At 37.6% G+C, this 14,631-nt stretch overlaps 4 protein-coding genes across 4 annotated transcripts; 3 read left to right on the top strand and 1 right to left on the bottom strand.

Moving 5' to 3' along the window:
* Nucleotides 1-7,568: 7,568 nt before the first annotated feature.
* On the top strand, nucleotides 7,569-9,330 carry LOC117790036 (melanization protease 1-like). Its single transcript, XM_034629276.1, has 5 exons — nucleotides 7,569-7,724; nucleotides 7,958-8,121; nucleotides 8,198-8,414; nucleotides 8,475-9,047; nucleotides 9,114-9,330. The coding sequence occupies exons 1-5, from the start codon at nucleotides 7,667-7,669 to the stop codon at nucleotides 9,263-9,265; spliced, it is 1,164 nt and encodes a 387-aa protein (XP_034485167.1). The 5' UTR covers nucleotides 7,569-7,666; the 3' UTR covers nucleotides 9,266-9,330.
* Nucleotides 9,331-9,520: 190 nt separating this feature from the next.
* LOC117790038 (39S ribosomal protein L9, mitochondrial) lies at nucleotides 9,521-10,479 on the top strand. Its single transcript, XM_034629278.1, has 2 exons — nucleotides 9,521-9,678; nucleotides 9,744-10,479. Exons 1-2 carry the CDS (start codon nucleotides 9,607-9,609, stop codon nucleotides 10,428-10,430), a joined length of 759 nt encoding a protein of 252 aa, XP_034485169.1. The 5' UTR covers nucleotides 9,521-9,606; the 3' UTR covers nucleotides 10,431-10,479.
* A 34-nt stretch (nucleotides 10,480-10,513) lies between these two features.
* LOC117790037 (39 kDa FK506-binding nuclear protein) lies at nucleotides 10,514-12,098 on the bottom strand. The gene is made up of 3 exons (XM_034629277.1): nucleotides 11,949-12,098; nucleotides 11,546-11,758; nucleotides 10,514-11,479 (listed from the first exon to the last, which is right to left on the bottom strand). Exons 1-3 carry the CDS (start codon nucleotides 11,962-11,964, stop codon nucleotides 10,635-10,637), a joined length of 1,074 nt encoding a protein of 357 aa, XP_034485168.1. The 5' UTR covers nucleotides 11,965-12,098; the 3' UTR covers nucleotides 10,514-10,634.
* Nucleotides 12,099-12,679: 581 nt separating this feature from the next.
* On the top strand, nucleotides 12,680-14,389 carry LOC117791651 (ferrochelatase, mitochondrial). The gene is made up of 5 exons (XM_034631461.1): nucleotides 12,680-12,803; nucleotides 12,867-13,260; nucleotides 13,319-13,420; nucleotides 13,476-13,797; nucleotides 13,856-14,389. Exons 1-5 carry the CDS (start codon nucleotides 12,767-12,769, stop codon nucleotides 14,168-14,170), a joined length of 1,170 nt encoding a protein of 389 aa, XP_034487352.1. The 5' UTR covers nucleotides 12,680-12,766; the 3' UTR covers nucleotides 14,171-14,389.
* The last annotated feature ends 242 nt before the right edge of the window (nucleotides 14,390-14,631 follow it).

The raw sequence follows: 14,631 nt of genomic DNA, 5'->3' as shown, positions 1-14,631 counted from the left end.
TTACATATAGCGAATGTTTAACTAGATTCTATAAAAGCAAATATCTCTATTACGTTTTTCAAATACATATATATGATATTGAAGTTCACTTGAATTGTTTACAAAATACAAAAAATAAAAGTAAATGGAAAAACGAAAAACGAAAAAAGGAAGATATATTATTTAATCATACAAAAGATTTTAACGTAATCATAAATGTTGAAAATGTTAAATGGTTCAGATGAATTTTTGTTTTGACGTTTAATATTTATTATAGTTATGAAAATTTATGTATATGTATATCGGAAAGTTTATAGTAAAATGATTATTGAATATTATTAAATATATATACATACTTATATATGAAAATATATATACATATATGTACACATATATAAATATATATATATAGGTATATGTATATGTGTTACAAAATAGGGAAATGAATTTAACAACATCAACCAAAATATGAGAATAATGTTGAAAAGAATACCATTCAAGTCATTATAACAAGTAGATGTCAAAGAAGTTCTACACACAACAAAAATGCAAGAAACATAAGGAAAACGTTAATAGTTGATTAATTATATTGTTACTTTGAACATTTAATTAAAAGAAAAAGAAAAAAACAAAAAAAAATACAAAAAACCAATGAATAATAAAAACATGATATATATGTATAAATATATACTTATATGAGAAAACACAAATAATACAATGGGTCTTTTTAATTTCTGGGCAAGCACAATTCACCAGGCGTTACGGTTATCCTCCATAAAATGTACAACATTCGTCAACCAACCAACCAACCAATTACACTACTGCGACTCTCAGATACTCTACGTTTAGTGAACTTGATTTGGCATGACTGTTAGTCTAAATGTTTTTCCAACTTCCGTATCTACCGTATATGTGTGTGGCTGTGTCTATCTCTTGTCTATCTTACTATCACTCCAACTGTTTCTCTTCCTATCTAAACCACTTTCCTTTTCCTATCTACCTATCTATGTACCTACCTATGTCAATAAGATCAGGTGCTGCTGTCTATATCTTTACTATTCTACTGCTAAGTATACTCTACTATTCAAACATTGTGTAATGGAATGTGCTGCGTTTTCTTCTAAGTATTAAGCACATAATCTCTCGTATAATGCAAACGCAATCGCATTCGAATCTGCATCTGCATCCGAGATTTCCAAAAGGTAAAGGTGAGTTATGTGTAGATTGTCCTCACAAACTGGCTGGCAAGCAATCTGTGTATGTAAGTATTCAGGTGTTACCATTTTCTTTCGATATGCATTTTTTTGTTGTGTTGTTAGAAACCACTTCATAACTAAGGCTAAGGTAGGTGTTGGCAATGCCAATCTGTGTCGTGTCCATACCTCATCATACCACGAACACATTCAGACGAAAGACAAAGTTGCAAACCACAGAATATGAAAAATAAAAAACCAAAAATTATGATTGAAAAATAAACCCTTAGGGAACATTTGTCCTGTCATAGAGAGGGTGAAGAACCAAAAGCAATCAAAACTCGTAAACAAATTTTACTCTTTCATTTTCTTCCTATGTTTTACATGTCACTTACGTAGGCAATTTTACTAAGTTGTAAAAGTTTCTTGCTTGACTCGTTCACATAAACTGATGTATATTTGTTTTATATTTTCAGCGAAATTGAAAAAACGACTCAGTGATGCTTTTAAAAATTGCCCATTGAGAAACTTGTTTTGAGCAAATCCAAATCCAAATCCAGCAATGAAATGAAGGGGATCCCAAATTGATAGTTTCGGTTTCAAAGTACATACAAAGATAATGTACATGCATATATATTATGTACATTTACCTACTAACTTTGCAAGTAGGTATTTGTACATACTGTTATGTATGTATGTGCTTCGTATACATACACCTAAGTTTAAGGAAAAAAAACCGCTTCGGATAGCTGAAAATTTCAAGCGCTTTTCAAAACTTTAACGTGCATTATCTGCCAGCTTTTGTTTAGCAGACTTTCTATGGTGACTATAACTTTTGCCTGAACTAGGATTACGTACGATTATATGAAGTTAGTACACACAACCCTACGATGTGCCCTTGAACGCATTAGCAGCTGCACAACATTTTTATTAGATACTCTCCTTGAGAAGGGAATAAGTAAACTTATGAAACGTTTTGTTAGTTTTTGTCATTAAATTAAACTTTTACCTTTTAACAAAAATTCATATATATTTTAAATGTTTAACAAATATTTATAGACGACCCCAGTTTATTAAGCTGAATTATTGCTATTTTTTGAACAGCCCGAACTTTGGTTACTTAATAAGTGCAACGATTAAAGAATAGATTCTATTTATTATAGAGAATAGAAAACGAAATAACCAACGTTTTAAATACATGATGAATAAACAACGACATTAGTTTAACGCAATTAGAGTAGACAAACTCACCGCATACCAAGACGTCTTTCATATGTGTGTGCCAAGTGCGCTATTCTTAAGATATTCATATATATTGTAGACGATTTAAAGTGTTTTCGTTACTTGCCAAATAATTCATAAGATTTTCAAAGTACCTGAAATTCCAATGACCCTAGTGGAAGTCTTAAATTAGATTAAGGTTCTTCAAAAGTTGCAAACGATTAATGAGTTTAGATCATTTATAATATACCTAAACACACCTAAGTATATATTAATTAAAAAGAAGCTGCTCATAACGATTCCTGACTAATTATGTACTTTGATCATCTTTAATATTTTTAAGAGTACTTATATTATTGAAATATATAAACTTAATTTCACACTGAACATATATCTTGTACAACTACAGTGTTATTAATCTTAAAAATTTTTAATGTATTTTCCATGTCATGTTTTTCAATAACCAGTCGATTATCGACCGGTTAGAGCAGGTTCTTACTATTTAACAAATTAAGAAGAATCAATAACTTCGGCTCACCGAAGTAAATAAATCCTTTTCAAAAGCTACATCTGAAGAAACAAAGGCATATTTTAACAGTTCCGACGAGCTTACTTGACGCAGTCATCAAATTCCGTACCAGAGAGTCAGGTCAGAGATAAGAATGAAGTATTATATAATACTCAGATTCTTAATTACTCATGGATTTGGAATTATGTTTCTTAACTTATCTTATACACCTGTTAAGTCTTGGCCTATGTTTTTGAGGGGGATAACAAATGAAATTTTACATCAATCATTCAAATAACAACAATCATATCTAAACCTAAACGATTTCGTGTCTTAATTTTAAATATTAAATGATTTTACAAGTAAATAAAAAGAAAAAACACAAGGCAAAAGTTTCGAAAATGCAAACGTAGTTTTATCGAAAAAGCAGCAAAAATAATTTTAGTCTAAGTATATATAATTTACATACCAAAATGACCGACTGAAATTATTGTTAAAAGTTTTATGAACTATACTTGCATATATACATATATTGATATGATCAAGTAAATGAATGAATGAATGAATAAAGAAAATATATATACAACAAATTCATATAAAAAAGCAAAATAAAAAGAAATATATTAAAGTTTCTATACCTTAATCAATCATAAATTTGCGATTCAATATATACATACAATATACATATTACGATAGTTGAGCGAAATCTAATTTTAAACGACGGTGTGCATACCCCAAGAAGAATTAGTTATATAGTGCCATTTACAACTAAATAAATAAATCGAACAATAGTTTTGACATAAACCGATCGAAAAAAAAAAATGGGGAAAAAAGGTGTTATTTACTTTTATAAAATAGCAAACGAGTACGGCAATTCAATCCTGATCAGTGCAGAACTATCCTGATGGTCATGAATGCCAAAATGAGAAGCAACCCAAGACTAGTTCCAAAAAGAATTCTAAAGATACATAAATAAATTGAAACGATGATTCAACGTTACTTAAAATGAAAACATAAAAAAAATACAAGTCAAAAACGAAAAAAATAATAATTACTATCCTAGCGATTATTATAGTTAAAATTAATATTCAGGCATTTCAAATGATAAGATTAGCATCACTAAGACCCTCGTTCTATGCAATAAATATCTGAAGACACATGCATACGTACGTATATGCATGTCTGTATGTGTGTGCACTACGTTGTATTGCATTGCAATCAATTGGATTATATTGTATGGTATTGTATTGTATTGTATTGCATTTTAATATGTTGTATTGTATTTACTGTTGGATTGTATTTTAATATATAGAACAAGTTAATTTCAAATAAAGAGTTTTTAAATGCATTTCTCTCGTCTTTTTACTTATTTGCAATTAATTGAAGGAACCACAGAGAAAACAATTGAGTAACTATTTGGCTGAAGTTCAAAGGGAAAGTTGAAAACAACAACAAGGAAATTCATTAAAATGGACCACAGCTACCAATTCTATATTGGATTAATTTGTATCGTATTTGCGTTCACTGTAGTAAGTATGTTCACTTAATAAATGCCAAGAGTTACGAGTAGTCCAATAAATGAATAAAAATAAATGAAACCGCTGGCGAACAAGTAAGTACTTGGGAGCAGTCAAAAGGATAAACTCAAAACAAATAGATAAAGCTTTATAAAGGTTGTATTCACATTCATTGGAACTGTAATGCATTTACTGATGAGTTAAATTTTAATATGTGGCCAGACTTAATATCAAATAAAGGGCTTTTGAATGCATTTCCCTCGAGTTTTCTTTTAGAAGGACTGCTGTTTAATTTGGAAAACAACTCAAGACAAAAAGAAAATGCTTAAGAAAACTTAATGCAAGCCAATGGATTTGTATGGTATTTATTGTTGGATTGAATTTTAATATGTATACAGACGACAAGAGTTAATTTTCAATAAAGAGTTTTTTAAATGAATTTCCCTCGACAATTCTTTTGTTATATTGAATGGAACCACAGGGTAAACAAAGTAATTGGGGTGAATCAAACAAAGAAATGAAAAATGCAAAACAACAAGGAAATGCTTAAGATATGCCCGCACCACATCCTATTGAATAAATATTCCTTGCACTCTTAAGTTCCGAGTCTCGAGTCTTGTGCTTTTATTGGTATTTCGCATTTCGTATTTTGTATTTGGTATTTGGTATTTGGTAAAACTCTTCGTTGGCATTTCATGCTGCTGTCATTATGCGAGGCTGCATTGTTTAGAGATCACATTCCAAAGTGTTTGGAATTTAAGGACTTGCCTGATGTTGATGTTGATGCTGCTGCCATTGCTGATGATGCTGTTGTTTTCTTCGCTTTCTGCTGCTGCATTTCAAGCACTGTTAAGCGGTGGGATAAGAATTGGTTTGGGGGAGAGATTGGCATTGGGGTTGGGGTTGGGGTTGGGGTTGGGGTTGGAGTTGGGGGTGAAACAACCTTGTACCGGAAAAGCGCACGTACTACAAATCAATACAGAAAGTGCGCATCTTCCTGGCATATTTCGTTTAATTAAAAAAGTTTAGCGCTGTTTCTGAACAATTGATTCCGAAATTGACATCGTTGACATTTTAATGCGTTTATTTCCGCTTGTCACTTAATGTGCGTTTTATTTAGTTGCCATTAACATACATATTGACGGGCAGCACAGTTTAGCCCTAATACGATTTGACCTTAAATGCGAAGCCATTTGTCAGGAATCGTCTCGAACTCTACCACATGTTTATCCTTAGATATGTGCGATAAGTACATCTTGGTGGTTTCTACAACCCATCAGCTTATAAATAATGCAGCAAATGCTTTTAATTATACAAACGCAGCTGGTGGACCCCATAAATGGTCAACAGTTCACACTGCCAACACTTTGCCTTCATCCAAGTGTAAAGAGTCGTGTTTATTAGCCAAAAACAAACCCCTAGGATGTGTATCTGCTCAAGGTGTAAAGGTGTCTCTGTGGCTCTGCCTAAAGTTCCACTTTAATGTAATAGGAATTACCCGAGCAAGCTGGGGAACCCTAATGAAATGCATTGTCAAATGAAATGGTAAAATTGACGACGTCCACTCTTTCCTGAAGTGGCCAACCGCATTAAATCAGCAAACTAACCGCCACTAAATAAACAGACCCACATACCCCAAACACACACACACACACACACGCACACCCACACATACGCAGTCAGACATGCTTTCACACACCAACTCACATACGAAAATACAAGATGATGCCGACGTGGTTGCCTGCAAGGATCTAAAGTTAAAAGCACTTGTAACAAATTGAAATCATTCATCTTACTTTTCGCATTCATTTGCACTCGCACACACTTACTTGAATACACCCTCCTCACCCATTACCCCGCCCGGAATTGGCCTCACTGAACACTAATGTGGGCATTTCTAATTCGCCCGGTCAGCCAATAGCATTAAGTAGTTGGGTTTTGGGCTTTTCTTTGCTCAGGTAATGCCCACCCGGTTGTGTACAGATATTTATTGGGAAACTAAAACAAACTGGTCAGTAAATAAAGCTTAATCAGAATTGGAAAATATACACACGTATTACTCATACATATATTATAACATTCATGCATATATTTCAAGATCAAAACAATCGGACATCTATTTAAGAGTGTGGTTCCGGTTTTAAATTACTGTGTACATTATGAAAACTTTGTCTAAGGCTAAAGTCGATTTAATTAAGACCTTTTTTTTTTGCTTTAGATGCATTTTATTTAAAGTTTACCATTTTAATATTTTTTATTTTATAATTAAATAATACGATATTACCTGCAAATCCGTCTCAGACCTACCTATTCAATCATCATGGTTAATTTATAAAAACATGAGTAATTTTGCATACAGGTCGTTTACTTGTTTTTCCATGCGACAATTCCACATGAGTACGAATTGATAAGAATTTGTATAAAATTGACATGCAATGAATTTTTAAATTGTTTACATATTGTTAATTATTGTTATCACATATTAACTGTGACTCTGCCTACACGTGATGCTTAATGATGCTTAAACCAAATTAAATTACCACTTATATACACTTAATTACCATATCATATTTTGTGTATAATACGAAACTTGAATTGAAATTAAATACGTATTGTGTAGTAAGTACATTATATAAATAGGACATAGGAATAAAAAAAAGATGTTAACTTCTGTATTCGCTCAATCGACTTGTCGACTGCAGCAGCGGCAAGCACTTTCAAGTGGATGGCTATTAAAACGGGCCAAGACCTCTCAGACTCAAGTAGAAGAGAAATCATTGCTCCATTCAAGCAGAAATTGCATTGATGAGGCATTGGCATTGGCGGAGGCACAGGCAAAGGCGAAAGCAAAGATTTAACAGGGCAAAAGTAAATATGTATGAAGAAGATACTCGTACTCAGATTCAGATTCAGATGCAGAGAGTGATTTCACGATGATATTTCTTGTTAACTATATAGAATTAAACACTTGCCAGAGAGCGGCAATTATTCACACGAATGCCTGATAAGCCCGGTCTCTTTTCGACTCGCATTCTCAATCTCACACTCAGACTCAGACTGAGACTAAGTTTTATTCTCAGTTCCAGCTTGGCGATGATGACAACATTTGTGTAAAATGAAACTGATATTTTCAAGCCGCTCTCAGTCTTAGTCCAACTGCCAACAGGCAAGCGTACGTTGATCGCTCCGATTAATGCAGAGAAAGAATTAAAAAAAAAAAAGTATATAAAGTTTAATATTTAATCGAAATGAATCTCCTGCTGGGTTTTATACTACTGCAAAGCATATATCAAAGCTATGCACAAGGTAAGTTCAGACAATGAACACGACTGACGGGAAAACGGGTAATTTGGTCGGGATGATTCTGAAATCAGAATCTCAATTAAGTCACAGAGCTGTTTTAGACAAAGCAGCAACAGCGCAACTGGTTATCACCATTGAACTCGACCCAATGGAATCTTTACGACTTTAGCATATCCGTGGGGCTTTTTTGTAATAATATGACGTCGCCTCTTATTTGTCTTCTTAACTTGTTGAAGAAATCTTTGGCTATTGTACAACGCCGGCGGATCAAACTGGAACTTGCATATATCTAAACAATTGTGACTATCTCTATGAGTTAGTACAACGGCGAACAGTCTCTAATAGTGAACGCGTTTTCCTTGCAAACAGTCAATGTGGCTATCGCAATGGTCAAGTGCTCGTGAGTATACATATATAGCAATATATACACATATATACAGATTTCATAGGTTAATAACTTTTTGATTGCGTTTCAGATTTGCTGTGCCAACAGTCGCAAAATTAGTGATCGGCCAGTTTGGGGGAATCAACCTCAACCTCAACCTCAGTCCCAACCAGTAACTCCTGTAAGACGCTCCAACCTGTTGCCCCAAGTGCCCAACTGTGGAGACAACTTTGGCAATCGTGTGGTTGGCGGTGTGGATACGGGCAAAAAGGAGTTCCCTTGGTTGGCACTAATCGAGTACACCAAACGTAAGAGAAATGTTGTAGTTGCCTCATAGAGTTAATTTCTTAGTTGATCTTTCTTCGTAGCGGGAAATGTCATTGGTCATCATTGTGGAGGCTCGTTGATCAACAATCGTTATGTATTGACGGCGGCACATTGCATCGCTTCCATTCCCACCACTTGGCGACTGACGGGTGTGCGTCTGGGAGAATGGGATACGGCAACCAATCCGGATTGCACCACGGAGAGAAATGGTCGCAAAGACTGCAATGAGCCTCATGTGGATGTGCAGGTTTCGGAGATAATTCAACATCCTCAATATCAGGGCAAGGCAACACAAGAACTACACGACATTGCCCTGCTGCGATTGAGAACCGAAGTCGCCTTCACCAACTTCATATCCCCGGTTTGCCTGCCAACTCGACCGGAACAACAGAATAACATATTCCTGGGACGCAAAATGGTTGTCGCTGGCTGGGGTCAAACCGAAACAAACGCCACATCCAATGTTAAACAGAAGGCGGAACTGGAATCAGTGGCAGCGGCAGACTGCAATAAACGATATGGCACTCTGGGACGCACAGTGACCTCCACTCAAATCTGTGCCGGCGGCGTGGAAGGAATCGATTCGTGCCGTGGTGACTCTGGAGGCCCATTAGGTAATTTCTGATCACCAACCATCATAAGAGCTGTTTCAAATCCTTTATCTGCTTATCTCTTTTCAGTCATGGAGGAGTTCCAAGATGGATATGGCAATTATTATCTTACCGGCATTGTGTCTTATGGACCAACACCTTGTGGCCGTGCTGGTTGGCCAGGAGTTTATACACTTGTGTCCGCCTATACTGAATGGATCGAGAGTACTATTAAACCCTAGAAATACTCATATATTTTCACTTTTAACGAAAAAATGATAATTAAATATTTTGAAATCCATTATAATTGATTTTGCGCCTAAGCATTTATCGATTTGCCATCGATATTTGATAGAGCAACATTTCGTTAACAGAAGGCAGACAATAACAGCTCTGTAAATAACATTTCTGCAAAATGCGCTTTTACTGTTGCCAGCTTCAAATAAAGTGTAGTATTTTTCTTGCAGCCGCATAACTGAAGTATTTTTTTTATTTTTTCCTCTAAAAAGTTGGCAACACTGAAGAGTGTTCACACACTATAATAATAAATATTTTTTTAGTTGCCCCGGCAAATTAACTGAAAATGTTGAAAAACATATGTGTTGCTCAGTTCAATCTGCTGAAAAGTGCAACCAGCCTGCAGCAACAAGTGCGAGTAAGTGATAGACTTGTTCAATACAGCTTGTCCGCTTGGCTAACAACAGTTTTCCCCACTTGCAGACCACGTTCGTCTTGAAGCGCAAATATGATCCTCTGTTACACAAGACCAATGAGAAACCTCGTCGAATGCGGGCCAAGAACTTTATCTATGAGCTGGTTGAGGACACGCTCGTGAAGAAGCGGCCCAATATGGAGGTGGTGCTCAAGACCTTTGTCGAGGGCGTTGGCGACAAGGGCGACGTTGTCTCGATGAAGCCGCATTTCGTATACAACAAACTGTTGCTACCTGGACTGGCGACCTACAAAACGCCGGAGAACATTGCCAAGTATGCAAAGACGGAGGCTGAAATGTCCGTGGTGAAGCACAGTTCACCGTATGCGCAACGCACTGTGAACATGTTGGAGACCATTGTGTTGGCTGTGGTCATGAACAAGGACGAGCCATGGGTCCTGGAGCCGTGGCACATCAAGGCCTCCTTGCGTAAAGCCGGATTCCATTGCAGAGAAGAGTGCATAACGCTGCCCAAGGAGCGCATCGAAGGACCAGATTTAAGAAAGGAAAACAAAGAATTCTGCTGCACCATAACGATCAACAAACTGGAACAGGCCACACTAAAGTGCCGCATACATCACTGGAGTACTGATCCCAGTGAACGATTGCCCTACGTCCTGGAGCACTGGAAACTGCCATCCGAGCCATTGTTGGGACTATCCGATAAAACAGAATCAACTGAGAAACATGTTTAAGCCATTGTTAAATGCCTAGCAAATATAATAATACTGTTTATCTTATAAATCTGGTTTATTTTAAATCAACTTTTAATAACACGATAAGTGTATTACAATATATTTATCAAAAAAGGTGCGGTTAGTGTGATAATTCCGCAAAATATAATTCGTTACTGCTAGCGCTATATTTAAGTGTCTAAATTGTTGTAAAAAGGCAAAAAGTTAATGAACAGCCTTCAACTCAACATCAAACACGAGGGTCGAGTTCGGCGGAATGGTTGGCGGGTGACCGCGAGCTCCATAAGCCATATGGGCAGGGCAAGTGATGCGACGTTTGCCGCCCACCTTCATGCCAGCAACGCCAACATCCCAACCCTTGATAACCTCGCCAGCTCCAAGGGCGAACTTGAATCCATTGCCCTTCTGCATGCTGTCAAAGGTCTTGTTGTTCGACTTAAGTCGTCCAATGTAGTAGACGGACACGCGTTTGCCTTGCTTGGCTTCGGGGCCGTTGCCAGCGCTCATATCTTGGACCTTAACACCTCCGGCTATTGTGCGCTCTCCAGCAGGCTGTTGTTTGCTCTCCTTTCCCTTGGGCTGCTCTTTCTTTGCCTCGGGTGCGGCAGCCGCCTTCTTATCCTTTTTCGATTTTTGCTGTTGCTGCTGCTTTTGTTCCCCCTTAGATACACCATTCTGTTCCTTGGCTGGCTTCTTGGCACTTTCAGCAATTTTGGCCTTCTTGGCCTTGGGTGTATCCTCTTCATCAGATTCCTCCTCCTCTTCTTCTCCCTCTCCATCTTCATCATCATCATCCTCGGAATCATCTTCCTCATCCTCACCAGATTCATCGCCCTCAAGGAATGATGAATATTCGGCAGCTAGTTTGTCATCATCCTCCTCTTCCTCATCGCTCTCTTCCTCCGACTCGGAATCATTCTCGTCACCCTTAGCGGCACCCTTCTTCTGCAACTTTTCGGCAAGAGCTGCATATTCATCGTCATCGTACTCTTCGTCGTCAGATAAATCAGAATCATGTAGATAACCAATCAATGACACTGTGGCGTCGCCTGCAAATTGAAAAACGCATGTGTAAGAAAATGTTGCGCACATTATTTGAATTAAATGTACTGTACCAGTTGTCTGGAACATAATCTTGTCGCCCTTGCAGAAGTTCAAGTCCAAAGGCACTTGCGGCATGGCTTTGCTTAAAGATGCCACAATGAACTTATTTTTGTCAGCCGTAATGTAAAGTTTGGCGGATGCGCCATCATCGAGGGCGACACCAGAAATGTGAAAAGACTTCACAATAGTCTGTGTGTATTTGCGGTTAGGCTTCATACATAATCCTGCATGAAAATAAACAAAACAAATGTTTATATTGAGTTTGAAATAGAAATGGAGACCACGCTGACGCTTGGGTTGCAAGCACGTGGTAACAAAACGTCAGTATATTTATAGAACTACTCCGCCAGCAGTAATCGAAGAGTCCATAATACATGTATGTTATCATTTTGTTAATAAACAATTGAATCTTACCCCAGAACATAGACATGTTGAAATATTGTTATTTTTTTAGAATTATTAAGAAAAAACGTGCAGTCCAAAAATGCTCTACAACGAAAGACCGACGCCGGCTACTCTCCAGTGCTGGAAAATATGTAATGGCATTCCGGCGCGAACGACTGCCGGTTGCAGTGCTGCCAACTTTTATATTTTGAAAGACGCTGCCACCTGGCAGAAAGAAACTGCCATTTATTTGAGCGTTTCAAACCTAGAAATTTAAATGTTGTGCTTCTAGTATTTCTTCTAGAACAATGCAAAAGTGCACGCAAAAATTATTTCCAGCCAGAATTAGCTATTATTTCCACTATAGTTGGCAGCACTAGTGAGTAAGAAAGTTTTTTCTCGGACTTTGCCAGCACTGCTTACAGTGTATCTGAACAAGACTGCGCACAATTCAAATGTGAACTGAATTTAGCAATACTTAAGCAATTATAAAGATTATTGAAGAAAATTTAAAATCTGAAACAAAATCAAATAAAAGTGTTGATTTTATTGAGGGCTTAAAGTTCGTCACTTCTCGGGCGAAGAAGTATAGTCAAATTATACTAAGCAAAATATCAATATTTTTTCAAAATTATAACAAAAGTTTCAAAAAATTTTCAAAGTTCTCGCTTCAAAATAAAAAAAATTTATATACGGATTGACATTGGAAACGTATCTAAAAATGAACATCGCACTTTTATTGAATAGAAAGGCTGCCAGACTTTCGTTAAATTTTCTTCTGGACTTAAGGTTGCCACACCGTTTTTGACTTCAGGCAACTAAATTCCCGTGTTTTCTTGATAACAACCATGTTTTTGCATAAGAGAAATTTATGCAAATTGGCAAGTGAGAGGAGAAATATCAATAACTTAACATAAATTGTACTTATAACCTTATTACCTTGTGTAGACAATGCCGCCAATTTCGCAACAAGTGCCGGTCGCTTCAGCAGCAACCAACAATCGCCCAAGACTGCTATACTTATGCTAAATATGGGTGGACCTCAGCACACAGATCAGGTCCACGATTATTTGTTGCGTATCATGACCGACCGCGATATGATTCAACTGCCAATCCAGAGCAGGCTTGGTCCGTGGATAGCGCAACGGCGCACGCCGGAAGTGCAAAAGAAATACAAAGAAATTGGAGGTGGTTCGCCCATACTTAAGTGGACGGAGCTGCAAGGTCAGCTGATGTGCGAGCAACTGGACAAAGTGTCGCCGTCAACGGCTCCCCACAAGCACTACGTTGGTTTTCGTTACGTTAATCCGTTAACGGAGGACACGCTGGCAAAGATCGAAAGGTCGGTTGAATTTCACAATTATCAATATATATACAATCATCTCTTGTCCTAATTGCAGCGATAAGCCGGAGCGCGTAGTACTCTTCTCACAGTATCCTCAGTATAGCTGCGCCACCTCCGGCTCCAGCTTCAACTCGATCTTCTCTCATTACCGTGAAAAGTAGGTGGCCATTAAAAAGAAAAGTAATGCTAATAACCAAGTACCCAATTCACAGTTCACTTCCTGCCAATATGAAATGGAGTATCATCGATCGCTGGGGCACACATCCACTGCTCATCAAGACGATTGCCCAACGCATACGAGATGAGCTCGCCAAGTTTGTGGAGACAAAGCGGAACGATGTTGTCATTTTGTTCACGGCGCATTCTCTGCCCCTCAAGGCAGTCAATAGAGGCGATGCTTATCCCTCGGAAATTGGCGCCAGCGTTCACATGGTCATGCAGGAGTTGGGCCAAAGTAATCCCTATAGCTTGGCTTGGCAGTCGAAAGTAGGACCGCTGCCTTGGCTGGCACCAGCCACCGATGATGCCATTAAGGTAAGTTTATCCAATATGATCCATTCCGCTCACGCTCTAATGATTGTTCTAATTTCAGGGCTACGTTAAGCAAGGCCGTAAGAATTTTATACTGGTGCCCATTGCCTTTGTTAATGAACACATTGAAACGCTGCACGAACTGGACATTGAGTACTGCGACGAGCTGGCCAAAGAGGTGGGCGTAGAAGAGATTCGACGTGCTGCCGCTCCCAACGACCATCCGTTGTTTATCGAAGCACTGAGCAGCATTGTGGCCGATCATTTGCAGTCCACGCAGCCAGTTAACCCAAAGTTCTTAATGCGCTGCCCGATGTGCACCAATCCAAAATGCCGTGAGAGCAAGAAGTGGTATCAACAACTCTGCGGGCATTAAATAGAAGTAACTTGAATTTATTTATGAAATGCTCACATAATGCACCATTTGTCTTTTTAAGTGATTCAGCTTAAAGCTACTATTATCATGTTCATCAAAATTGTTTCTTAGTTCCATTAGTTAAACATTAAACATATTTCATTATTCATTGGGCTCTGGGATCCTACAATTTCCTTTGGGTTAACTTCTATCAGGCAATAAAAGACACTGCACAGACAACAACAAATGTGTTATCTCTCTCATACCAATCACAAATGGAATGAGCAACTCATGCAATTTCGTCATCGTTCGCTCTACAAGTAAACTTCTCTCTCAGCACACAAGACCATTTGACATTTGTGACGTCACAATCTGATTGAGCGTTCGAGCGAATAGTTTTGACATGCGCAACCTTGTAGTTCTGTTAACACCGGCTAATAGCAATCAGCTGTTTTATATCACCTTGTCAGTTTTTTTGTATT

This window comes from Drosophila innubila (assembly GCF_004354385.1).
Source record: "Drosophila innubila isolate TH190305 chromosome 3R unlocalized genomic scaffold, UK_Dinn_1.0 2_E_3R, whole genome shotgun sequence".
In the NCBI taxonomy this organism is placed as follows: Eukaryota; Metazoa; Arthropoda; class Insecta; order Diptera; family Drosophilidae; genus Drosophila; species Drosophila innubila.
This window is presented reverse-complemented; position numbering and strand designations above follow the sequence as displayed.